This window comes from Sciurus carolinensis, chromosome 4, assembly GCF_902686445.1.
Source record: "Sciurus carolinensis chromosome 4, mSciCar1.2, whole genome shotgun sequence".
Lineage (NCBI taxonomy): Eukaryota > Metazoa > Chordata > Mammalia > Rodentia > Sciuridae > Sciurus > Sciurus carolinensis.
Genome location: NC_062216.1, coordinates 75,333,152 through 75,360,661, shown reverse-complemented (window position 1 = coordinate 75,360,661; position 27,510 = coordinate 75,333,152). Strand labels below are relative to the sequence as shown.

General features: G+C 42.1%; 1 protein-coding gene and 1 long non-coding RNA gene across 7 annotated transcripts; one reads left to right on the top strand and one right to left on the bottom strand.

Annotated features, from left to right (window-relative positions):
• On the bottom strand, nucleotides 1–20,727 carry Foxj2 (forkhead box J2). 6 transcript variants are annotated; one of them, XM_047550689.1, is made up of 13 exons: nucleotides 20,449–20,727; nucleotides 19,590–19,749; nucleotides 13,243–13,589; nucleotides 11,740–11,814; nucleotides 9,951–10,019; nucleotides 9,641–9,781; nucleotides 8,850–9,048; nucleotides 6,538–6,939; nucleotides 5,968–6,069; nucleotides 5,030–5,239; nucleotides 4,350–4,448; nucleotides 3,520–3,555; nucleotides 1–2,771 (listed from the first exon to the last, which is right to left on the bottom strand). In XM_047550689.1, exons 3-13 carry the CDS (start codon nucleotides 13,573–13,575, stop codon nucleotides 2,683–2,685), a joined length of 1,755 nt encoding a protein of 584 aa, XP_047406645.1. In that variant the 5' UTR covers nucleotides 13,576–13,589; nucleotides 19,590–19,749; nucleotides 20,449–20,727; the 3' UTR covers nucleotides 1–2,682. The 6 variants fall into 6 exon arrangements, with proteins under 6 accessions (XP_047406645.1, XP_047406649.1, XP_047406646.1 ...); XM_047550693.1 differs by having other exon boundaries at nucleotides 3,520–3,536; nucleotides 19,590–20,727; XM_047550694.1 differs by having other exon boundaries at nucleotides 2,679–2,771; nucleotides 3,520–3,550; nucleotides 19,590–20,727.
• On the top strand, nucleotides 19,926–27,510 carry LOC124983429 (uncharacterized). Its single transcript, XR_007108435.1, has 3 exons — nucleotides 19,926–20,098; nucleotides 24,600–24,706; nucleotides 26,899–27,510. It is a non-coding gene; the product is annotated as an uncharacterized LOC124983429 (long non-coding RNA).

Genomic DNA, 27,510 nt, shown 5'->3' with positions numbered 1-27,510 from the left:
AAAAAAAAAACAACAACAAAAAACAAACCCAACAACATCAACTTGTGAGACCATACACCCTTCCCAGCCTGCACCAATGCAAAGCATTATGGGTGGTATAAAGGACTCACCAGACCAGAAACATGGGGGTTGAGGAGAGGAAGCCTGGGATGGTTAGGTTGATACCAAACTTTTGTCCCTCTCCTCTGTTTTCTCCCTTATTTCCTCACATAGGCAGTGAGCTCCTGCATTTTTCACACATCACCCAATACAACAACAACTATACTGAGTGTCCAGCAATGCTGGACCAACAAGAAAAAGTAGTACTCTTTCCATTTCATGGAGGGGAAGAGAAACTGAGGCCCAAAGGGAGTCAGGTTTGTCCTGTGACATTTAGCAAGGCTGAGTTTGGTGGAGAAAAGCTGGAATCTCAGGAGCCTGCTGACCAATCTCCAGTCCCAGCCCCCAAAGTTCAGTTACTCTGGCTGCTCACAGGCATTCTTAATGAGACTAGTTTTCAGAAGACATAGATGAACAAGGGGTATTTGTGTGTATGATGTAGCCTACCCTTCCTAACTCTGTATGGAACTGAGTAGAAAGGGGTTTAGAAAAGAGAAGTGTTAATCTGTTAAGAAGGAATCTTGAGGGCTGGGGAGATAGCTCAGTTGGTAGAGTGCTTGCCTTGCATGCACAAGGCCCTGGGTTCGATCCCCAGCACCGCAAAAAAAAAAAAAGAAGGAATCTTGGGGAGAACTGAAGGGAAGTTGTATGTAGGATGCACCTTGAATGGAAGGAATAAGGAAGAGATACCTAACATAGGGACACTGGGCAAAGGCATTTTGCCACCCTCTATGAGAAATGCTCCTCTCCCTAAAGAAAAATATTGTGTCATACTTCAATCCCACTAAGTATTCTCCAACACAAAGAGAGATTCAATCCAATCTCACCCCCATTTCTTTCTTACAAAGGCTTCAAAGAAATAAAGTGCTCTTTAGTTAACTGCCCTATCTTGCCCCTTTACTTCAGTCTCACTGGACTTCTCCAACAAACTCTCATATATAACCCCTTTCCAAAGAAAGGAAAGGGGTGAATGACAGGGAAAAGCAGGAGATCAGAAAGCCCAATATCTTGGAAAACATAGATAAATAAAAGAATATGAACAAACAGTGCAAATCACACAGAGGGACGTGTCCATTCCATACATTCTGTCCTGCAGCTTTTAGAAAGGGAAAATTCAGTGAAATAAAAATAAAATTGTTCTTCCCTCACCTAACTCAAATGCAACAATTAACATTAAATATACACTAAGAACTTTGCAGCAATAAATCATGGCCATCTCTTGTTGAAGGAAATAAGTTATCCCTGTAATTTCTTCTGGAAGTTGCCCTTGGCCCTCACTGAACTCTTTCTTCTAGATTATTTGCTCCCCTCTCCTAATTTCCTCTACCTATCAGGAGCCTAATTGCAAAAGCTTCAGCCCTGATGATCTGGATTTCAAGGGTAGCATCTTCCTATGTAGTTAAATAAATGAAATATTCCCTATCCATATCTATGCTAGCTCTCTTTTCCTCTCCCCACCTCCACTATCAGTCCTGTAGGTGTGATTATGCTATGATGTGGGGAAAAGATTCTCATAGTATGAATGCCTTACTTTTTCTTTCTTGAGACTCCCAGAAAATAAAGGAAGTAAACAAGATGGTTTGAAGATTAGGGCAAACAACTAGTGGGCAAAATGATATTTGCTCCATGGAAAAAGGCAATGGATGACAATCAATAATTGTAAGAGCCATCATTAATTTTAAGAGAGAATTATTTTTAAAAAGCCAAAATGGCTCAGTTGAAATCATCTCCAAGAAGTAGGGTCTATGCTGAGTAGTTGTCCTCATGCCCAACCACAGAAAAAGAGTTCAAGCCAAGATCAATCCAATTTCCTTAGAGAATGGGCTAAGAATAAGCCATTGAAAGCTTATGTGACATACCAGTATATACCCAATTTCTCACTGGTTTATATTCCATCACTTCTCCACAGTGTTCTACTCAACCCAATCCAGTCTCTAATTCCACTAAGATTTTATTGTCACCTCCTGCACCATCATCCCTTTTATCCTTGAGGGGAATGAGGATTATCAGAAGTAAGAACTGATGGTATAAAGGGACAGGGATGAGCTCAGAGGACAGAATTAGCACCATTGAGTAAAACCTGCAAATTCATGGCTGCCAAGCAATGTTTTAGACCCCTTCTACTCGACAGTGTGAACTCTCCAGTCCTGAGCTGAAACAGACAGGAACAGTAAACAATTTAAAGCTGGGACATGGGTTCTCATTGAGAAATTGAGACCTTTCTGTACAGCTATCATGGCCTTGTCTTCCAACCTGATGATTTTAAATTAGCAAGGGGCAGACATAGTTCATGGTGTAGGAACAGGAGATTAGGGACAGTATATAACCAACAATAATAATATTAATAATAATAACATAATTAGAATAATAATAAAAGAATTAGGGAAAAACAGGACAAGAGAAGAATGAGACAAGAAAAAGGAAATTATCTTCGGCAGCATCTTGTGGTGGCTTCTCTGACAGAGAAAGAACAAAAAGAAGATATATATATCTATATACAGGCAGGGGAAGGGATGGGCTGGGGTTGCTCTCTCTTCATGGTCAGACTTCACCACCAGACTCTGGGCTGATGTCCACACTCTATTAAGTGATCAAGTCCCAGTCGAAGTCATCAGGGATCTCTTCACTGGCACCAGGAGGTGGGACTGGTGGCCGAGGGACCATATGGTGTGCTGTCAGGAAGAAAGAAAGAGAGTAAAAGGAGACTGGATGAGAAGCTGCTCCATCAGTTTAGATGGACAGTGTTCAGCTCCAAATAATACCATGAAGAAGGACTCGTGCAGCTATTGCTTTATCAGCCTACAGTTATTTTTGTCGCGGGTCACCACTTCAGTAAGAGCTCAGAAAATAAACTAGAGGAAGCCAGGTTATATGACAAAAAAATATTGTGCCATCAGCTATTATATTATGAAGACTATTAGTTATGATAATATAACATGACAAGGTAATATTACACTAAATAGCAATATATAAATTTGAATTTGTAAGCTGGGCACAATGACACACCCCTGTAATCCCATCTATTTAGGAAGCTGAGTCAGGTGAATCACAAGTTCAAGGTCAGTCTGGGCAACTTAGTGAGATCCTGTCTCGGAATAAAAAATAAAAAGGGATGGGTATGTAGCTCAGAGGTAAAGCTCCCCTGGGTTCAATCCCTAGTATCACAAAAAGAAAAAAAAAAAAAAGACGAAAGAAGAAAAGAAATTCGTATTACATGGACAGAGTCAGATGTCACCACCAAAATTGAAAACATTCATGATTATACAGGATGACAAGAGTGATTTTCCTAAAATGTATTTAAATGAAAAAGACCTATTCATTTTATATTATCTATGGCAATTCAGTGTCTCCCCCACTTCCACCTCCATCATCAAAGTTCAATCCCAGGCTAGGGGTGTATCTCAGTGGTGAAGTGCTTACCTAACATGCATGAGGCCCTGGGCTCAATCCCCAGCACCGCAAAAAAAAAAAAACAAAAAAAGATAGTTATAATCCAAGCCTCTGGTCAGGTGACAAGAAAGCAGCCATGTGCACAAAGCAGGTATATTTGTATAAAAAATTAATTTTATTTGCCTGAATAATATTTTCTATCTAGAGTCTACAGCTAGACACAAATGCCCCCCACATATATCTTTTGCTTATATTTGTGCTTTTATTTCCTTTCATTATTGTAACAACAAGTAAGTTTTAAAGTAAATCTAGGGCGGAGATGGGTCTGGTAGGGGCTCTCATGCCTCCACAAAATTAGCATTGCTTGCTTTCCTATTTGTAGAACTCATGGAGAGTCTACGACAGGCAGAGCAGAACTGGACTCTCGACCAGCATCACACTAGGAGTGCTTATCTAAAATACACAAGGGGGGCAGGCCATATAGCCCACCAGGTAGAGTGCCTGCCTCTCATGCTGGAGGCCTGGGTTCGAGTCCCCAGCACTGTGGGATCGTGGAAATTACAGGTAAAATACACAAGGCCCTGGGTTCAATTCCCAGCACTGCTAAATGAAAAAATAAATCAGACTTTTTAAGTCTCCTCTGATATATACCTCTTAGCAAGTAAGCCCATCCCTATCCTTGGGCTTTGGGAATCACGGACAGCTCACTCCCTTCTAGCAGGTGCAGGCAAAAGGACAGAGAGCAGGCTGAGAGTCAGAAGAAAGCAAAACAACTTAACAGGGAAGAGAGTGCTCAGTTGTTTCAGGGCTCAGTCCCAATTAATACTTCCAGAGAGTGAAACACCCTTCCTGGCTCTTACCTGGACGATTATATCCTGCTGAGTCCTGGGTGGTGATTGGGTATATTGGTGATGGACCAGGGTAGAGGTGGGGGCCTTGTGGATGTCCATAGGAGTTCACTGACAAAATAAGACAAGAGTTAGTTGAGTGGGGAATCACTGTACTCAACAAAGTAGGGAGAAAAAACTTGCAGCTTTCTTTCCACCAATCTCTACCTCCCTTCCCTGCCATAGCTCCTGTGGGCATGAAAGTGTTCTACAAAACTTACCAGTTCTCAATCACCTAGGGTAAAAAAGAATGGATGCTAAAAGTGTGAAATATCCAATATAAAAACGACAATTACATAGAGTGCTCAGTGATCATCAAATCTCTCCTTTCAATGGTTTGATCCACCTGATATGATCCAGGAAAGGGTTACTGAGACACAATTTGTAATGGGGACTTTCTCTAATAAATTTTCTTCCTTTTCCTAAGTCATTTTGATCTCTCAAACCAAGGTCTGAAAAGGAATCACACAGTCTATTTCTTTTACATTTTTCAGGACTCACTGATTCAACAGATAGATTGAATGTCAATGTGGCTAACAAATTGGTCCCACTGCTCAGCAATGGATCACTATTATTTCTCTCATTTCTTTTTTACTTTTTGCCCACCTTCCTTTTCATCATAGTCTCTTTCTTGGAGCTTATTTTGTCATTACCTTGGTTCATGGCTGGTTCCTGTTTGCCACTGGTGAGGGCGCAAGAGTCAGTAATACGGGCAGGGGCTGGTGGCCGGTGGGAGCCCCCTTGAGGAGGCATGTGACCAGTCTGAGTTAGGAAGTGGTTGAGGGAGTCACACAGATTAGCAATGTGATGCTGGTCGAGAGTCCAGTTCTTCTGCTCTGCCTGTCGTAGACTCTCCATGAGTTCTACAAATAGGAAAGCAAGCAATGCTAATTTTGTGGAGGCATGAGAGCCCCTACCAGACCCATCTCTATTTCACTGTCCCACCCACATCATAAGTCAACACCATTGATAATATGCATTAACAATTCAATTTAAGTGCCCTACATTTTCAAGCTCCTTTTCTATTTGTTCCTTACCAAATTCTTATTATAATTTCTATCTTACCAATGAATAAAACACACTTTCAAAGTAACTGAATGAATTAGCTGTGGTCACACTGTCAGGAAGTGGTGACAAAACTACAAAGCAGTGGTCCAGGGTTTCTAAATTCCAAGAGCCTTCCCTCTTCTAAAGATAAAACTGACTAGAAGAAATCATTACCATATTTTGAGTTAGGACAAAATTAATTTGAAGACATTATCAATATTATCCATCTGGGACTGGGATTGTAGCTCAGTGGTAGGGTACTTGCCTAGCATGTGAGACATACTGGGTTCTACCCTCAGCACCACATAAAAACAAATAAATAAAACAAGGGTATTATGGCCATCTATAACTAAAAAAATATTAAAAAAGAATAGGATACTGGATCATATAGTCATAAAATAATATTTTAAAAAATATTATCCATCTGTGTAATGTAGAGGGGAAATAATGAAATACTTCAAATTTCACTTATCCACCCTCTTCTCACTCTATTGGATTTTTCTACTTATTCTTTTCCTCCAGTCATCATCCTTTAGGCACTAACCTGAGAACTGTGACTGCTCAATGCTGGACCAGTTAAGTCGATTCACCATCTTGAAGCTCTCCTTTAAGGAGTCAATATTGGAGCACCAATCAGGAGGAAAGGCTGTAAAGAAGAAAGTGGGTAATAAGATAAAGTAAAGTATAAGACAGCAGTCAACTGATAACAGACTGACTTCATGCAATATTCTTGCACTTACACAGTTTATCAGTTGCATTACTAAAACAGTTTTGGACTTTCCCTGCCTGGAGATCTAGGACTGCTAAAGCTATCTATGTTTTAAGTACAGCTCAGTTCGCAGGCAGAAGAACATGCAAAAAAAAAAAAAAAAAAAAAAAAAAAAAAATCCTAATTATGCACAAATATGAAAGGGAACAATGAAATCCTTAATCCCCAAATCCTTTATAAAATAGAGCTGTATGCAGCAACTTCCATATGCTCAGATAAGCTCTTGGAAGATTGAGGCTAAAGGACTCACTATTGACTTCCTAATCAACTGTGGCTCTATGGCAGAGTCAGAACAAGGGGCTCATTCACCCTGTCCTAGGCTTTCTTTATACCCTGTTTACTCACCAAAGCCAGTACTGTTGATGGGCGCCTGGCCTTGTGCCTGCTGCTGTGGTGGTGGTGGCTGCTGGGCAGGGTGGGAGTGGGGATGGTGCTGATGAGGATGGTAGCCTCCGTGCTGCAGTGGGGGTGGATGCATGGCCATCACAGGGGGAGGCCCATAGCTGTCAGCCCCAGTTTGCTTTGCCCCTGGTGGAGTACAACCATCAGGGCTTGGAGTATGCAGTGGAGGGGCACCCCCTACAGTTGAGGGGCCCTGGGCTGGTGCCTGCTGTGGCTGTGGCTGTGATTGTTGGGGAGGTGGCTGTGGCTGCTGCTGCTGCTGCTGTTGAGGTGGTGGTGGCTGTTGCTGCTGATACATGTAGTAGTTGTTAGAGGGTGGCATGTCCCCCAGAAGAGACGAAAAGCCTGCAGAGTGAGGAAGAAGCAGGCACATGACTTAGGCAATGCATGTTTCCCTAAATGGAATTTTTTCGGGGTCAAGATGGGGGACCTCAGACAGAAACTATAGAATTAAAAGAATAAGAGTGTTCTGGGATCCTGTGCCTATAATCCCAGCAATTTAGGATGCCAGCCTGGGCAACTTAGCATGACTGTCTCAAAACGAAAAAATAAAAAAGGGTGGGGATGTACCTCAGTAGTAGAGCATCCCTGGGTTCAATCTCCAGTACCATAAAACAAAACAAAACAAAACAAAAAACCAAGAAAGAAAGAAAAAACTCCTAGGATATCTGTGTCACTCCTGGCAGATAACAGATCGGAAAGCAGTTAAGTTAGGGCAGGGCATTGGCAGTGTGGCGATCACTGACATTTTAATTTAAAGGTCAGTGTGCACTAAATTTTTATACTACTTTTCAGGGATTTTGGTATAGGCCAGGAATCATGGTTTCAAAAATCAGATAGCAGGTGAAATTTTAAAAGGAAATTATAAATAAAACTGAGCAATTGGGTACCTCTTTACTCCTCTACTGTTACTGCCTTCGTTTATTCACTACCAACAAATGGAGCTTGGGTGAAAAGCAGAGTGGGTAATGGATTCACTTCCCAAGAAGATTGGACAGGGAAGCAATAGAGACTGGGGTAGGGGCTTTTAGTCACAGCTGAACTTGGGTGAACACTTTGTTGTCCTCACTCCATTCAATATAATGTTTTACTTCGTTTTGTTCAGACATTTTTTCCGGACTCCCTACCTCCAGTCAACCAACCACCTGAGTTAGAGTAATTTCTACTGATCCCCTGGAATATAAAAAGAAAGAATTTCATAATGATTATAATATATATTTTCCAAAAAGTGACTAATAATCAGTTCTTATCATTTTGTTAAGCCCCTGCTGCCTACAAAGGGCCACAGAAAGAGAAGTGAGCTACCTCACTTGAACTTGAACCCCTTACCTCTACCTCTAGTTTCTTTTTTAAAAAAGTCAGGAAATGCAGAGGCTAAGTGAGATGATCTCTCAAGTGGACTCCCAATAACAACTCTTAAGTCATTCTCACAGGATAATTAGAGAAATGTGAAAATGGTTAAGATGTTAAATGATATTAAGAAAACATTATTAAAAAAAAAAAAAAGAAAAGAAAACATTATTAACTGTGTTAGGAGTGATGGTGGCAAGGTAGATAAAGGAAACATCTTCATCATTTGGCAACATATTATTGAAATTATATTTATGGGTGGAATGAAACAATGTCTGGAAATTGCATGAAATTATTCCAATTTCACAAAAAAGCTGGGTGGTAAATAAAACAAGCTTAACAAAATATTGGTAACTTAAAATTTAGGTGATGGAAACATGGAGGTCTATTATACTATTCCCTCTAGCATATGTTTTAAATTTTTCATTAAAAAAGGTTATATAAATAGAACTATACAATAGAATAAAAATAAATTTTTATAACAAAATACAGGGACTGTTGGGAGAGGATGCTACTGCTGTCCCCTAGTGGTCACCCTCTAAATGACTTGCTGGCAGCTATAAAATCATGGCCTGTGGGCAGGGGATGTAGCTCAGAGGTGAGTGCTTGCCTAACAAATACTGGCCCTGGGTTCCATCCCAGCACCAGGAAGGGAAAAAAAAAATCACTGTCCCTGGTTCTAGACAGGGCAATCCATCAACTCATTTTTTTGAGGCTTATAACCCAGGATACCCCTGAAACAGTTGTATTATGCCAAACAGTTTTAGTTCCTGACATGTTTCCTATGAACAGTGATCAATTACTTTGCATATAAATATAAGAAATGAGAGAGAGAGAGAAGAGAATGTCACCACTTATACAAAAACATAAGGGAATACAGGTACCCATCCCAACTCCAGACTCACCATGCTGCGAGGAAGAAGAGGACTTCTCCAGCATGGATTTATAGAGGTTGCGGAAAGACCAGCTTAGATCCTGAAAGTTGATCTCTGAGTAGGAGAATTTGAAGTCATGGTTGGTGTTATAGAGGGGAGGGGGACCCTCAGAACTTTCTCGGCCTGGGGTTCCTGCTGCCACTGCTCCGCCATCCACAGACCCTGTCCCCTGCAAAAACATGTAAAAAAAGTCCTGATCTGTGTTCCAGCTGAGGGATCAATACAGCACTTCAATGGTCACCAGGCTCTTCTGCCTGTCCTCTTGGTCCCCTCCCAAATATTCAATGGCACAGCATCATTTTCTCCTTTTCTCACTGGTTGTTCTCAAGTCTGGCTTCATTCTCCATTTCTTCTTTTTTTTTTTTTTTTGGCAGTACTGGGGATCGAACTCAGGGCCTTGTGCTTGCGAGGTAAGCACTCTACCAGCTGAGCTATCTCCCTAGCCCTCTCCATTTCTTCTTTGACTGCCCTTTCCCTACATTACATCCATACCCTTCTTTCCCTTCTCATGGCTTTTTCTGACTCCCCTTCCTCCTTCTCATCTCTTTTTTCCCCTCATTTTTCTGAAAGTTCTGTTACATCTTTCTCTCCCTCTCCCTTTCCCTCTTTGGGAGTCCCTCTTTGGCTTTCCCCTTCTTTTCCAATTTTATCATCCTAACATATCACAGATAATACAAAATTTTGAACAGAAACCTATCTGAAGCCAACAACCATCCATCCAACCATCCATCCCTGTGCCCTCTACCACTTATGCTTCCTACCTGGCTATAGCTGGCCATAGATGTGGGACTCTGAAGAGACATCTGAGGATTCCCCTCAGGAGGCAACGAGGCTTCTCCACTCCCTGGAACACCTCCCCGTGGGCTCTTGCTTGCTTCCTGTTCTGGGGAGTCTTGGGATAGCTGAGGGTATAGCAACAGAAAAGAAATCTGTAAGAAAAAGTGAAATATCTTCCCAAGACCCCTCTGCTGGCATTCCACCTTAGCCTTGGAAAGGACTGAATATTCAGAAAAGGAGGTAGAAAGAACAACTGACTCAGAAATGGCTTCTTCCCAGGAAGAGGAAACTTACATCATCATCTGGAGGATGTCTTCTCTTTCGGGAAATGTCAGGGCAGGTGTCTATTGTCCAGTAAGAGCCCTGGAAGAAGAACCCATTCCCACTGAGAAAAAAACAATCACCTACAGAAGTTCCCGCTTTTGGAAACACAGATATTTAGGAAGAGAGTCACATAATCTAATAGCCATATTAAGAAATGGGTCTGGAGCTTGGGGTGTAGCTCAGTGGTAGAGTGCTTGCCTAGCAGGTGTGATGCTCTGGATTTGATGTCCAGCACTGAGAAAGGTGCAGGGGGCGGGGCATGGAGCAGGGGGATAGTGCATTTACACAGATTCTTCTTCTTTTTTTTTTTTTTCCTTTTATACCAGGGCTTGAACCCACAAGCCAAGAGCTACCACTAAGAGCTACATCTTAGCTCTTTTTAATCTTTATTTTGAAACAGTCTCAGTCTCACTAAGTTACTGAGGCTGGCTTCGAATTTGTGATCCTCCTTCCTTGGCCTTCCAAATCACTGGGATTATAGGCATATACCACCATGCATACTAGACATTTACACAGAATCCTGAGGGTACTAGGTATTAATGAGAAGGAAACCTGTCCTAAAAGCTCACTGGGTGTGTCAGAGGTAGTCCTGTGGTCCAAATATAAGTCTCAATTATTCTAAAGGGGTAGAACTACAATATTTAGTACAAAGAACTGCAAAATGTCCAGAGAAGAAACAGCTATTCCCTTTCTTTGTGACCTGAGGCAAAACTCATCTGGCCTTTAGCATCTACTTCTGCAAATGGGGAGAATGTTTCATCTCTTCTCTTATGAAAGTAAAAACTAGAGATTTCTTTCCATAATTTTTTGGTGTAATATAGTTGTACATAATGATGGGATTTGTTGTTATAGATTCATACAAGTATACGGTATAAGAATATAATTTAGCCAAAATCATTCCCAGTACCTCTCCTCCTTCCTCCCCCTGGTCCCTTTCTTCTACTCTACTGATTCCCTTTCCTTTTTATGAGACTAACCCCATCAACCGCCACCCAGTCTTTCTTTTGCTTTTTCTTGTCTAGCTTCCATATATGAGAGAACCAACATAAAATCCTTGACCTTCCTAGTTTGGCTTATTTCACTTAACATCATGTTCTCAAATTCCATCCATTTTCCTGCAAATGACATAATTTAATTTTTCTTTATGAATGAAAAATTTGCTTTATGGCACTTTTTTTAATCCATTCATCTGTTGATGGACACCTAGGCTGGTTTTATAGTTTGGCCATTGTGAGTTGTGCTGCTAGAAACATGGGTATGCATGTTATACTGTAGTATGATGACTTAATTCTTCAGGAAAAATACTGAGTAGTGGTATAGCTGGGTCATATGGTGATTCCATGCCTAGTCTTTTGAGGAACCTCCATAGAGATTTCTACTGATTTATAGTCCTAGCCAAAAGTGTAAAGTGTTCCTTTTTCTCCATATCCTCTCCAGCATACAAAGGTTATTAAGTCAATGTTTTACATCTAGGAAAAAAAAAAAAAAAAAAGAATGCCACACAAAAGAAAGGGAGCTTCAAAATCAACTTTACACACAGTTCTATTGAAAAAAAAAAAGATTTCACAATCTTCCTTAGTCATCCATTCTAGTTGGGGCCCACAAGCTTGTCAACTAAGCTCTTCCTTTGAGGAAAAATAAAGATGCTTCTCTAATTAACATGATTTCCTCTTCTGGGTAATTAAAACAGTCACAGGACTCTAGACCATCAACTACTTCTTCTGCTCCTCCCCTGGATTCTCCCATTGCAGTATCTCACCTTTCCAGGGTCATCCCGAGGTCTAGGCACCTTCCGGAAACACTTGTTGAGAGACAGATTGTGCCGAATGGAATTCTGGGGAAGAAGAAAATAAAATTAGATGCAAGCATGTGTGAAGCAGAAAATTTTCTGATAGGACACAAAAGAACATAATGCACAATAAAGTTCAAGGATCAGAGTAAATTTAGCAGCTATTACCTACATTGATAGAGGAAATTACATATCATAAAGCAGGAGCAAGGGGATAAGAAAATGAAGAAATTAAATTGATGAGATTAATCAGCATTATAGCCATCCTCTCATCTGAAAACCTCACTATACGGTTTTTCAACTTTTCCACTCAACTGACAACAGGTATATAAATGCCTCAAAAATTATATCTGCCATCGGGCATGGTGGCACATGCCAGTAATTCCAGCAGCTTGGGAAGGAGGATTGTGAGTTCAAGGTCAGCCTCAGCAACTTAGTGAGGTCTTAGGCAACTCAGTGAGACCCTGTGTCTAAATAAAATATAAAAAAGAGCTGGAGATGTGACTCAGTGGTTAAGTGCCCCTGGGTGGTTCAATCCCCAGTACCAAAAAAAAAAAAAAAAAATCACAACTGCCCAGTTCCTCAATCCACCTAATCAATAGCAAAAAGAAAAATGTTTTTAAAACTGTTTATATAGACTACAACAAAATATAATTCAGGGATAAAACAAAGGAACAGATCACCTTCACTCTCAATAGAATGGTCACATCTGGACAAAAGAATATTGTTTATATGTGTTCAGTGAGATTTGAAGGTTGTGGTCTAGTGAAGACATTTACAATGGGAAAGCAGAATGCTTTCAATAGTCTTCAGTTTACTGTCTGGTTTGTAAGTTAACTGATTTAAAGAGTGAGAAAACTACATTAAATTCCCATTCCTACAAAACAACTGGCAAATGAGCTGTTCCCCACAAAAATTATAGTATCAGCCTTCCTTCTTTGCTTGGAAGAGCAACCCCTTCTTCCTTCAACTCTAGGCAAACAACTTAACTTCGTATTACTTGCTTGGTGGACCAGCTGTAGATTAAAGACCTACAATTTTTTTTTGGTATAGATTTTTCAAAAGATGATGACTATGTGCGATGAAGCTATGGAAATTTGGTAGGCTTCCTACCTCTAGGTAGGAGGGAGTAATGCCATGCCTTGCACAGTGACTTGAACATAGCAGAATGACAATAAATATTTGTGAAATGAATGAGTGTCCTTTTTGAGGAATCAGAAGAAAAGAGGGTTTGATGAGCAACAGCATCCTGCATCCATAACTATACTTGCTGGTTTGGCATCACTGGAGTTTCCCTGATATATCTTAAGAAAATCATTCAATTCTGAAAAAGGTAAAAGATATGAGATTTTTAAATTTACATATCTTTGAGACAAGGTAGAGCGAACTGACCAGATTGTAGAAAGGAAACAAAGGTAAAGAAAAAGGCTGTCAAAGGCTAAAAATAAGCCCAGGTTCTAGAAGCAGTCCCACCTTCCAACCAATGCCAGCATTCTTGTAATAGGGGAAGTTATCACAGATCCAACGGTAAATCTCACTGAGGGTCATCTTCTTGGCTGGAGAGGAGTTGATGGCATAGGTGATGAGGGTGGCATAGCTGTATCGTGGTTTGCCATCCTGGTGCACTGCTGCCTCATCTTTGCTCAGGGTGGCATTAGGATCTGTGGGTGAGCCTGGGGAACACTTGCGGCTGCCCCCTGGAGTTCCAGCCTGGGAGGCACTCCCAAGCTTCTCAATAGTAGCTCGGAGGGTCAATTGGGGAAGCCAGTCTATGGAGGTGAGGCTACTTTCTAGGTCAGAAGCCATGTTACTTCTGGGCTCTGCAGAGAAAAGGAAAAAGGTAGACAGGAAAATAGATGAGTGTTACTTCCAGTTACTGCAGACAAGAAATACCAGATTCTTAATGTTTAAGGGAAGTATTTCTTCCCACTATACTTCCCATAGGAGATTCCCCTCCTGGGATGGCCCTCAACCAGTTTCCTCAGAACTCCCAGGCAGATATATCATCAATCAAATACAGAAGACCAACTGCTACTTATCCTACATCTAACACAGAGCATCTCCACAAGGCCTCTTTCTACAGGCAGGACCAGACGCTAAACCTCATACCAAATTGAGATATGCCCTCAAATCTCTTTACATACAGCCCTACAACATAATATTTCAGAACTTTGCAGCAATACACATGTTTAAAAACCCACTAAGCAGGTAAAATTAGTTCATTCTCCAATTATATGACACTTGCTATATTTGCATACAACATCCACAGGTAGATAGCACAAGCGTACATGTAAAGAAAAACAGTTTGAGTAAACACAGATGTATACTAATGAAGCAAATACCAACATTTTTAAAGTTGTTTCATATAAATATATAATGATCATTCAGCCTTTTTATCTCAGACATATGTGCTTATGAGGCATATTAAACATATCCCAGGTATAAATTATATATGACAACCAGCAAAGACCAGATACAAAACTAACAGATAAACAGTGGGACACATACATGGAGGTCACAATTAGATATATAGCATACATTACCAACAAAACACAAATTCACACAGAAGAAAGAGATTCTGAGTACACTGCTACCCTCACACCTTTAAAACTACCCCTTGCTTGCTCCCACCCACAGACAAAAGCACCAAGAAAAAAACATCAGCAAGGACCTCCCACCACTCAGCCTGCAGGCTTCACTGAGCCAGGGAGACACCCAGCTGTGTGTGTATCCGTAACAATCAGATAGCCTGACTAAAAATAGCCACTCTGGGGCTAAGAGCTGGCTCCCCTTCCCCACCCTTCTCCTCCCTCCTTCCTTCCCAGCCAGCCACGCAGGCTCGTTACACCTCCATGCAAACTCCCAAGGCTGCCAGGCCGCCCACGCTTGATGTTTGCACGACCAGCTGCCAACCACACTGCCAGGGTGCTCTTGCTGCCAGAGAGGTGTTGCTACAGTGACATCTTGGTGGGAGAAGGTGAAGAGTTGGGGTGATATCTATACTACAGGGTCTAGAAAGGTTGGCAAGAATCACTAGGTAGCCATTTGCCACTCCCTTAGAGATGATGCCAGCAACCCCCTAAGCACTTGCTGCCTAACAGGTTTGTGCCTGCACAGCTGCCAGATTCCAGCTAGCATTTCTTCCTCAGTCCCACCAGGGCATTGCTCTAGAGGAGTCAGGCCTAGAACACTTGAGTTCAGATCTCGAACAGAAACATATTAGGTAGGTGATGTCTAAACCCACAGCCAGATACATGCACGAGCATATACATACAAGTATACACAATTCTACATATTTTGCAGGTCAAACCTCGATTTCAGACAAGACCCCCACCAACCCATTTCCTGACCCCAATACATCTTTCAGGCTCTCTTTTAAGTAGTAATTCTTCTGTTCTTGACACCTACCCTTTCTGCAAAGGTCAGCATTCTCACTCCCCTCTTCTCCAAGGTCCCACCAATATAATCTGTGTGTACACAAGTACACAGTTCTGTGCCTGCCCAGAAACACATGCAGTCCACAAGGCTGAAGAAAACACCTTAGTGCCTCAGGGGCCTGGGCAGTCAGAGACCCAATTGCAACACAAGAATTATTTGACAGGAAAAAAAAAAAAAAAAAAAAAAAAAAAAAAAACACGGGGGTGGGTCTATAAATAACATCATAAAGGTTTCCCCTTTATCCTTAGCCCCTCTCCCCATAATCCTCCTTTCATCCTACTACCACCACCTTGCCCAAAATCATGGCTACTTGGAGAATAGGGATACTTAATCATTCCAGGAAACCACACACCTTCTCCCAGCCTCTGGGCTATAGCAGGGAGTTTAGGCAATATCTCAGTCCTATAGCTGTGTTCCCCCAGCTGAACAGCAACATACCAATTAGCAGGTTCTCAATGACCTGGGATCTCCTGGGTCCTGCCCAGAAGGAGAGATCCTGAAAGAGGTTTTACCCTATTTTCTTTCCTTGAGACAGGGTCTATATTGCCCAGGATGGCCTCAAACTCCTGCACTCAAGGACTACAGGTAAGTACCATCATGCTCAGCTCTCTATTCCCTATTATTTCCTGTGGAAGATCCTAGGAAATCTATCTTTCTTTCTTCCTTCCTTCCTTTCTTCCAGGGATTGAACCCATGGGCACTTAAGCAGTCCTTATTTTAGATTTTATTTAGAGACAGAGTCTGGCTAAGTTGCTTAAGGCCTTGCTAAGTTGCTGTGGCTGGCTTTGAACTTGTGACACTCCTGCCTCAGTCTCCTGAACCACTGGGATTACAGGCATGTGCCACCACACCTAGAAGGAAATCTCATCTTAAGAGCACAGACCTTCAGTTTATATCTCATCTGAAACTCTCTCAACACTGAACAAGAGCATGAAAGTGAATTTAAAGTGTTTAGAGAGCTTAGAGAATCCATTTACACATTCCAAACACCTGAATGGAAGCACTCAGCCTTTTACTAGTTGTTCTGTGCCCTTTTCTTCCCTTACTGGTCCCAGCACCAGATTAGGACACTGAGGTTAAATTTAACCTTTCTTCAATACCCTGCCAGTCAGTTCTCTAGATAGAAAACTCAGTAGTCAAAATATACCCAATCTTACCAGCTACAAGAAGCTTCCAGGGTCAGCTACTTCTGGTCTTCCAATACCACTCTCCTAAAACTTGTCCCACTTCCTGACCCCATTCACTTCCCCATTCTTGAATTGCAGCCCAGTGTGTAGAACCTCCAAGACTGAGGTTCCTCAGCTCTGTTGGCAACTCTGCTACTGACTCAGACTGTCCCTGACCTTCCCTTGCTCCCTGATGAAGTCTTAATGCCTCAGTTTCCCCCTTCAATAAGAGATGAAGTCATCAGCCCTGCCAAAGCTTTATCCCTGGAGGGAAGGGAATGAAGCTTAATGAGCTCCTGACTACCATACATTCCACGCTCCCCAAAATAATGGCACAGACTAATGTTCGGGGTTATTATTAGAAAGGCAAACAAGAGGTAGTTCCATTTCTCAGTCCAACCAACCTAGTTACCCAGACCTCTCATTCCAGGTGGGCCTCATGCCACTGGGCTTGGGCAGAACCTGAGTCAGGCCACATTCTTCCCCGGGTCCTGGAAGACTGAAAGGAAATACCCCCAGAAACTGGGAAAGGCAGCCAAAGGGCAGGCTCCATCACATCCACAGAACTTCTAATGAGGACTATAGTACCCGAGGAAAGAGAAAAACAGAAAAACATTCTGTGATAAGTGAAAGCCCAATCCTGGGTGAGATGTGTAAGATCCAAAATACTGACACAGTTTACTTCTCATCTTATCTCAATGACTTGCAGTTGTTTTCTGTGTAGTGCCAAAGTCAGGTATTAAGGAGTAATAACTTTCTACCCTGCACCTAATTCCAAAACTAATAGGACAGTGGCTAAGTGTACCTCATAATCAGTCAGGCTGCCTGTGTTTTAATCCCAGCTCTATTACCTCTGGCTGTGCCATCTCAAGCAAGTCACCTAATCTCTCTGTCTTAGTTTCATCATCTATAAAACAGAGACAATTAATGTCCCTACAAGTATTGTTATGAGAATTTAAAGTTAGTATTTTTAAAGTACTTTGTATGTGCTACCTAGGTATAGCTGTTATTTTTGAACGGGGAAATAAAAAGAATATTAGTAGGCTGGAAGTGTAGCATAGTAGTAAAGTAAATGCTCAGCATGTGTGCAAAGAGAATATTAAAATTTAAAAATTGGAAAACTGACAGACCATAAAGAGGTAAGACTGGAAGCAGCAAGCCTGCACCAAGTATACAATGTCAGAATTGAAAATTTTTCCTTTAGAGATTATATCACCAGAGTACTGAATAATGCTAAGTCTGAAAAAAACCCCAAGGATGAAGGAATAGGGAAAACACTACCTCCTGTCTTTCAAGAGGAACTCCATGTAGTTGTAAGACACGGTCTGGAAAATAGCAATTTCTATCTCTTAATTAATCCAACCCAATAACCACCTGCTTCTAATTGATTCCTTGTATTCAAGGAGAGTTAGGGAAACTCAGATCTAGCAGGGCCTGTTAAACTATACAACAGTAGTATATCTGGAGCTCTTATGATACACTTCTTCCTAAACTATTCAGAAGTTGTATCCCAGCATCTGGTAAAGTGCTTTGCATGAAACAGACTGTTTTAAAAGTGGGGGAAGCTGTTCCAGTCTTAGAAGTCAGGGATTCTCATCCTTGGGAGACTAGAGATATGAGTGATAAAACTCCCTTACTGGTCCCAGAAGAAGTGGTTCCAACATGAGACTGGACTTCCCTGATACTTGGGATGAAGCTCCAACTAGCCAGGGGAATGACAAGCCTTTTCTCCCAGCTGGGCATCCTTAATCACTGCCATTTCTTTGCATCAGGTCACCTGCTCCTACAGGCCTATCAGAAACACAACTCTAGGGAACTGGAGTACAGTTTGAAATGGACATGTCCCTGTCTCCAACACTTATGCAAAACACTGACAAGAGATGAAGCCACACTCCCACCTCAATGAAGAAACACATGCAACATTCTACTGCACAGCCATACAAATCTGTGGGGTATAGCCCTGTCTCATACCACCACCAACAGGTATCTTTCAGGAACAAGTAGACATACCAAGGACTTAAACGACCACTGACAACCTAGACAGAAAGGGGAGGAAATATCCCAAGGGGAGGAAGCCTTTCACATGGGCTTGCTGTGGGGTACAGTGCCCCTTAAAAAAGATAAGGTATCTCCCAATGGTAAGGCAGGAAGCCTGACACTCAGTTAAGTGACCTCGGGTTGAAAAGTAGAAACCTACTAAAACACAGCCCAGGATGAGTTAGAAAAATTTCCTGGCACCTTCTTCCTGCTTTTTCTGAAGATTCGATAATTAACTTCGATAATTTCCTTTCTTATGAAGGGAAACTTAAACACAAAATTCCAGGAACCCAAACTGAACAAGAAACAGAGGATAAAGACTATTAGGTGCATTTCTGGAAAGAAATAATAAACCCCTCAGAGGTCAAATCTCCTAGTGGTCAACTATTCAGATGGAAGCTTGAAGGGAGGATAGCAACAACCCTCCTCTCTTTCTATCAAGGGTAAATGGGAAGGAGATAGGTATAGGACTGGGGTAGATCCAGGATTTGTGAAGAACTTCAACCCAGGAGTGGTCATTTCTCTGTACACTGTCTTTTCACCTCAAGACATGTGGGATTCATATTTTCCCTTTGGATTTTGTGGGGAGAGATATATACATCCAGCTAGGAATGAGAATGTCAGGGGAGGAGTACTCTCAGTTTCTGAAGTAGGGTTAGTGGGGACAGACTGTTTCTCTTGCTTGTAAACAGTAATCACAGGGGGTTGTAGAGGACACCTCTGGTGACACTTAGCTGACCTAGGCATGCCCTAGACCAGGCTAGGACACAAGATGCCACCATGACTTTGGTGAGGGCCCACTCTCCAGGTGAAAAGACCCAAGGATGGAAGGTGATACAGAGTCCAGTTAGGTCATGTCCATTGTCACACAGTATACATGGAGTTCTGAAAAAGCAACTGTTGTCAGTGATCCAGTTGTCCTCATAAGAATACATCCACTTCCCTAGGGACCTCAAATGAGTCTCCTCCCTTTAGTCCCCAAACACTAACAAACCCATTTCTCTGAGTCTCTGCAACAAGATGTGGGTTCCAACCCATAAGGTCCTTCAGAACACATTTTCCAGAGGATTCTGAATTATTACTCTACTTTCCCCAGTAATGAAACCTAAGATTTATCGTTTCAGTCCCCAGCAGGTACACTGATGCCTAAAGATGACAAAGATGAAAGAAAGCACTAACCTGTCTCCACCAGTCCCCCGGCAAAGGGAGGAAACCACCTGGTACTGGAGTTTGAAGTTGGAGGGATTCCCCTCTTCAGAGGCAGGCGACTGGTCTCATCCTCAGTGGCTCTTCCTGTCCTTGGCTGAGCCTCCCAAGTTTGTGAGGGGAACTGGGTCCCCTGAGGATGAGGAGCCGAGAGGGGAGTGGGCGGGGGAGGAGAAGGAGGTCCTACCTGGGGAAGGTGGCACACACCCCACACCCTGCCAGTTACCCTGGGGAGGAGGGGAGGAGCCTCTCCCAACCAGGAGTTGTCTCCTCCCCCTTGGGGGAGTCCCTCTCCCCCCCAAACTGAATCTTTCGGGGGCGAAGGGCTCTTTCTGTCTGCTGGAAATCTGAGCGGAGGGGCTCTACCCGGTTCCACTGTATAGGTACAAGGAAGTTTCCGCCTTTCTCCAGAAAGGCGGAAAACCAATTCCTCCTCTCGCTGGAGTGTCCTTTGCTTCTGAACCTAAGAACGCCTCTCCTCCGTGAGTGCTGGGTAGGATGGAGGGTGTCTACTCCACAGGCATATTCCCCTTTCTCTTTGCCTCAAAAGTCCTGAACTGTTTAGAGTGTGTTTGGAGGGTGGAGACACGCTGGGGCGGTCTCGCTCGGGTTCCTTAAGGGAGGATTGCCTCTTTCTGCTTTTGGGGGTCTTCTCCCGAGCCACTGTGGGGGTTTCCTCGCCTCCTGGAAGGCAAACCGCGTCTCCTACAGCGAGCTTTTCTTTCCTTCACCCAAGGGGGCTCGGGGTCTTCCCTCCAACAGGGGAGAGGGTGCTCTGGTCCCCGCTCCCACCCACGTTCCTGGGGTGTCCCAGAGGGTGGGGTTTTCGTACTCCCCGCTCTCCCCCGGCTGGCCTGGGCAGCAGGGTCCGGGAGGCCGCGGCTTCCGACTCGTCACTGGCTACTGTGGCGGCAGCGCCTCCTCCAGTCCCGTCCCGACCGGTCCGCTGCCTTTGGCTCGTGGGGCTCCCAGCGCTGCCACCTCTCGGGCTCCGGCCAGTCGGGGCTCCCGGAGAGCCAGAAGGCGGACGGACAGTGTCAGGGCTCGGCTCGGGCTCGGGCTCGGCTCGGCTCCGCTGCAGGCCCCGGCTCCTCCCCGGCCTCCGCGCCGCACTCCGCGCCCCTCCCCCTCCCCCGCCCGCCGGGCCGCCGCCTCCCCACGCGGGTTAAGGAGGAGCGGGGCGGCGCGGAGCTGCGAGCCGCCGGGGTGTGCGCTCCGCCGGGCAGCCGCGCGGCTGCTTCCCGCTGAAACGCCCAGTCGCAGCGCAGTCACCTGCAGCCGCCTCCCCGCCGCTGCGCTCCGTGCAGCTTGTGGTCTACCTAGGGTTGCATCCCATTGCTCCCTGTCTGAAGAGTCTCGTAAACACCTTGCAATGTCAATTTCAATTTACACACTAACTCTGGTACTCTGATCTTTTTCCATTCTGCTGTATGCTCTGTACAGATGAGCAACCTCAGTTTTCTCAGAAATTTCTTTGATGAGCTTTTCTTTTCCCGAGGCAGTTTATAAAGGATTATAGAGATTGAGGGGAAGTTAATATATTACCCTGACATCATCCTGGAGTTCAGTAAATGCTCTTCTGAATGAGTGGATACATAAAAGTTTAAATGACCTTGCAACCGAAAAATAAACATCAGAAAATCTGGGTCCTATTCGCTGTTCAGGCTCTACAAACTTGTGTAAGGGCTTTGTTCTATGCAATCTTGGTCCGGGAAGAGGGGACCCAGACACTCCTCTGCCTACTCCATAAGGCTCTTGCAATTACCAAATGAGTTAATTTTAACTATACAGTATGCAAAGGGCACGAAATATGACTTGTTCAGTTCACTTGCCAATCCTACAATATCTTGTCCTGAGTGTCATATAGAATGTTTTTAAAGCACATCCTTAGCTAGGTGTAGTGGCGCACGCCTGTAATCCCCAGGACTGAGCCAAGGGAATCACAAGTTTAAGGCCAGCCTCAGCAATCTTAGCTAGGCACTAAGCAACTTAGACCCTGTCTCAAAACAAAAAATAAAAAGGGGTTGGGGATATGACTCTGTGGTGAAGTGCCCCCGAGTTCACTCCATGGTGCCCAAAATAAATAAATAAAGCACATCCTCCGCCCCTTACAGAACAATCTATTGAAAGACAGAAAATGCCACTAGAAAACCCTCTTCAGCTTCCTCCATTCATGATTATGCTACAAACTCTTATGTATTTTATCCTCTGGCTTATTAAACTTTTCTCAAACTACTCTGTTCTATTACAAAATAACATGAAGACAAAAAGATTGCCTTCATTTAATATTTGAATTGCCCGAAAAGACTGCATACACAATATTACAACTTGACTATATTTCACCTTTAGATAGTAAAGGTTTTTTGTCTTCTGTTTAAATATACACTACATAATTTATTTAAATTATAGGTACATATAATTACATTATATTTATAATGTGCAGGCATTAAAGCTAAGCACATAGCTGGGAGCAGTGGTGCAGTCCTGTATTCCCAGTAACTGAGGAGTCTGAAGCAAGATGATTCCAAATTTGAGGACAGCCTGGGAAATTTAGTGAGACCCAGCCCCAGCAGCTTAACAAAATAAAATTTTAAAGAGTAGAGAATGTAGCTCAGTGGTAGAGTGATTGCCTAGAAAGTGTGAGGCCCTAGGTTTGATCCCCAGTACCACAAAAAAAAAAAAAATCAAGCTAAGTATTTTACAGGTGTTATCACATTTGATTCTTCTGGCAATCCTATAAGCCAATATAATTATACCTTTTACGGGTGTGAAAAACTATGACTTACAGATATTAACTGTGTCTAAATTCACATAATTAGTTCACATAAGTCACACATAGTTCACATAATTAAGAGTAGTGTTTTATATCAAGACTTACACTTAAATCCAATGTGACTCTTAACCTCTATTTCATTGTCCTGAACTGTGAGAAATAAAAGTCATCCTCAGCCAGGTGTGATGGCCCACACCTATAACTCCAGAGAGTAGAGAGGCTGAGGCAGGATGATCACAAGTTCGGACGACCTCAGCAACTTAGTGACACCCTGTCTCAAAAAATTTTTGAAAAGGACTGGGGAAGTAGCTCAGTCATAAAACACTGCTGGGTTCAATCCCCAATACCACACACACACAAAATAAATAAATAAATCTTGAAAAGAGTAATTGTATTTAATTCTGGAAGTAAAATAGGAATTGTTTTATTTTTATATTTTCCTAATTTAGGTATTTTGCAAAGACTTTTTTTTTTTAAGCATTGAGGATTGAACCCAAGGGGGCTTAATCACTGAGCTATATCCCCAACCCTTTTTATTTTTTATTTTAAGACAGGATCTCACTAAGTTGCTTAGGGCCTTGTTAAGTTGCTGAGGCTGGCATCGAACTTTTGATTCTCTTGCCTCAGCTTGCCCAGTTTCTGAGATCACAGGCATGTGCCATCATACCCATTTAGACATAATTTTAATGAACCACTTTTGTATATACTGAATGTATTCCAGTAAGAAAATCGGGTTTTAAAAACTTGTCTAATATGATCATATAGTTGTTTTTTAAAATGTATATGTATGTGTATATTTTTAGGATGGATAAAGATAAGAACTTGAAGGTTACTTTAACTTCATTTTTTACTAATCTGTAATTAGTGTTTTTAATGGGTTTGCTTATGTAATTTTTAAAATAAAAATTTAGAAACCTGATAATCTTGGTTCGTTTTACCCTAAAGACAGAAGGAAAGATTTGCATTCATTTTTTCCTTTAATTTCTAGTAAGGAAGGTGATAAAAAGCCACTGAAATATGCAAAAAAAAAAAAAAAAAAAAAAAAAAAAAAAAAAAAAACACCGAAATGTAAGGATCTACCATTCTTTATTATAGAGCATATTATATAATTATTTTGAGTATAAGTCCACTTTGACCAAAACTCTTCATACCATCTGTGACTAACATGCCACAGTACACACTTTGGAAGTGTTTTTAAAAGACCAGTGTGCTATTTGAAATGTAATTTGGTGGATAAGATTCGTGTATTCAGATCTCAGCTTTGACCCTTGATAACTGAGATAATTTGGGTAAATCACTGCTTTGCTAACTGCTTTGTGACTCGGTTTCTGCATCAATTAAATGGGGATAATCATGGTATCTACTTTTTAGTGTTCATAATGACTTCACACATGTAATGCACTTAGATAAATGTTTGAGGGAAGGGAACCCTAGAAATTAAAAGACACTTAAAAGACACCAACAAATTGTAATATATATATATATATGTGGACCAAGAGAAATGTGCATCAAATGCAATATCTGGACTTTTGGGGAGAGCCTGATTAGAACAAAGCAACTGGATGAAATATGAGACAACTAGTGAAATTTCAATACTGACTTGATAATATCAAAAATTATACTTTAGATGCATTTTTTTAAAAGTTTTTTTTGTTTTGTTTTGTTTTTTTGACAACAAGGATTGAACTCAGGGGCGCTTAACCACCAAGCTACATCCCCAGCCCTTTTTTGTATTTTGTTTAGAGACAGTGTCTCACTGAGTTGCTTAGGGGCTCCATAAGTTGCTGAGGCTGCTTTTGAACTTTCTATCCTCCTGTCTCAGCCTCCCAAGCTGCTGAGATTACAGGTGGACTCTACCATGGTCATCTAAGAAGCTTAATTTTTAAAAACATGCATATGGGAGCATATAGGCTTGAAATTTGCTTCAGGATAATTTGTGGAGAAAAGTAGAGATGATAAAAAAAATTGGCCAAATATTGCTTATTACAATACTTTTTTTAAAGAAAAATAGTATTCTATGTTTGAGTTTGAAAATTTACAAGACAGACTAATTTAAGAGAAAAATGTTACAAATCCTGGAACATAATAAGGGCTATCAAAGTGTTTACTATTATTATAGGCTTTCTATGTATAAAAATTACCTTAATGTTTGTTTGCACCCATTACAATGTTTTCTTTTACACGACTTTTATTACTCATACCAAATTTAGAAAACAAGGGATTATCATCCTTATTTTATAAAGAAGACTGGATCGGAGCCAAGACCACAAGGACCTGAAGTATACCACCGTCATTCTTCCAGCTTCCTGGGAAATTGGTAACTGAATTTGCTTACAAACGATTTATTTATGATATTTTAAGCTTATATTTACAAATCAGAAAAATTCTAACTGCCACTTTCAAAAGGTGATCACAGGGGAAAAGACAATAACAGAAGCGATTAAACCATAAAGGAAAAGTTCGCTACATAATTTATATTTTCTTTATATAGTTTATTCTTTAAAACTTTCTACATAAATTTTATATCCTCCACCCAATCTGATTAATTCCCTCAAATATAAGACTAGCACCAAGGTTCAGAGACTGGAGAATGAGAGACCCCGTGGGAAGCGCCATTGGTAGCAGGAGGCCCTCACATCCGGGAGGCCCAGCCACCCAGCTGGTCTGTTCCACCTTAAGAAGCTTTAGCCTCTCCCCAAACCGAACAGGCACTCAGCTCCTCCCACCCCCGTGTCAGCCCGGGCCCGGGAACGTGGAGAAGGGAGGAGAGGCGCGCTGAATGGAAAGATTGGCGCCAAAGGCTGCAGGATCCCTGCTTCCCCTTACTCTACCCCGCCGGAGAGCAGCGTGTGAACCACGCGCCACTGGGATTGGGATTTTTTTCCGGAGGATTTAAGGGATGGGGATGAGTTCTCCTGAAACGCGGGCGGGGTGGACTGTGAGCCATGGGGCCCATCTTGGGGTGGGGTCGGAAGGGGACAGAATCGGGCATATGATATAAACGGTTCGGTATGCAGCCATCGTTAGCAAGAAGTTGTAACTTCACTGGTTCGGGAAGCACCTCTTGGAATCATCTATAAAAGAAGGGGCAAGTTTTCCATTCTCCGCCCCAATTCCCCATCGTCATTTTAATTGGTTGGCTTTAGGATGGGCTGGGCCCAAGTTTGCTCGTTGATTGGCTACGTAGGCAATCTATCACAGGACGTCTCAAAAGAGGAGCGGCCATTTGGGGAGGAAGTGGAGATTATTTTGGTACCTCCTACCCTAACTGCTGATTGGTTGAGGTTTGCAGTGATGTAAAACTAGGGAATGAATATGTCCCCTCAAGAGAAAGTCCTATTGGCCATTCTCTCAGGGACGAAGTCTAGGGTGGGACTGGGAAGAGTGAGCCCAACTCTTGTTATTGTAGGGAAGGACCAAATTGATTGAAACACGGAAATGGGTTTAGAAGGAAACTAAAGGAAAATGAGGGAAATCCGCGGCACCTTCGTTGCCCGCAAACCAGGTCATTTCCTGTAGGGGATGGATAGTTTCCTGTTTACTTCTCCGAAGTCAGCCGTGTAAGCTGGCTTTTTGGAATATTTGTGGCAATTTAACCTTTATGAACTTTTGGTCCCAAGCTTCCTATTTATTTATGTTACCCAAGAGAATGAATGAGACAGAGGAAAAGAAAAGCGGGGAGTTTATCCCTGTCTTTAGAAAAGGATGGGAAAACAGCCTCTAATTTAGAAAACTTAAGTTGACCGTGGGTCGTGGTATCCAAGCAGATAGTTTACTGAAGCGTGACGGAGATACCAGACCTGATTATAAAATGAAATTATAAGAACATTATAATGAAGACAATGCCTGAGGAAAGGATCAATTTTCTTACACTTTGTAATTTTCTGACCTCTAAAGAATATAGCTACATCACTTAATTGCTAGTATAAATTGTAGGTTACAATGCCAATTAACTGCTGTCTGAACTATAACCTCATTGACTTAGTTCTTAGAAATATAGCGCTTAGGGAGATAAAGTCATCTTGAGTTACTGCTGCCTGGGGTGAAGGCCACTTCACAATAATACTCCCAGGTGTTTTACGGTCTTTGTTCTACACTTGTGAACTACTTATCGTAAATTCCCTGTGCATAAAGGTCTTTGGTCACTTAGGCCAAGAATTCAAGCCCACCAATGTTGTAATGGTTAAGAAATGTCAAATTTTCTATAAAAGCCCCAAGTAAACTGAGCTCCAGACAAAGAACTTAAGAGCACTAGTTCATCTGGGTCCACTGGAGTTAAGCCAAAAAAGTGGAGATGTTAAAAATTTCAAGAATTTTAAAAAATATTTTAGTTGTAGATGGATACAATACCTTTATTTTATCTATTTATTTTTATGTGGTGCTGAGAATCAAACCCAGTGCCTCATGCACACTAGGCAAGTGCTCTACCACTAAGCTACAACCCCAGCCCCTAAAATGTTCAAGAATTTTTAAGAAAAGTGTTTAAACTCTCACTCCTTCCTGGTGCAGTGTCCTGAGCGGCTTTCCTCCACCACACTCTTCCTGCATGAGGTTCTGCCTCACCTTGGACCCAGAGCAATGAAGTTGGCCATCTATGGACCGAGATCACTGAAACGGAATGTACTGCAAAAGATCCCCAATTCCTCCACCCTCTGAAAGCATCTCACAGAAAATTCCTTCAGCCAACGAAGTTTCTAATTCCAGAAAGCTCTCTTTTGTGGTCTTGCTCCCAGACTGGCAGATGTCACCAGGAAAAATATATCACCATATCCAACTTCTGAACTAACAAGTGAATTCCAGCCATCATGGCCCAAGTGGGGCTCAAAAAGATCATGCCTCAGATTTTTACCCTCCTTATTATTTTTCTTATTGAAGCTACAGCTGGATCTCTTTTCTTTCTTTCTTCACAAAATGACTTTAAAATAGTCCTCACTTATTGTGTTTGTATCCTCATCTGTACTCCTTTTTGCCTCTCCCTACATTTATTTCTGTAGCCTATTATGTTTGTTTTGTTTTGTTTTGTTTTTGGTACCTGGGATTGAACCCAGGAGTGCTTAACCACTGAGTCACATCACTTTTTTATTTTTTATTTTGAGACAGGGTCTCACGAAGTTGCTTAGG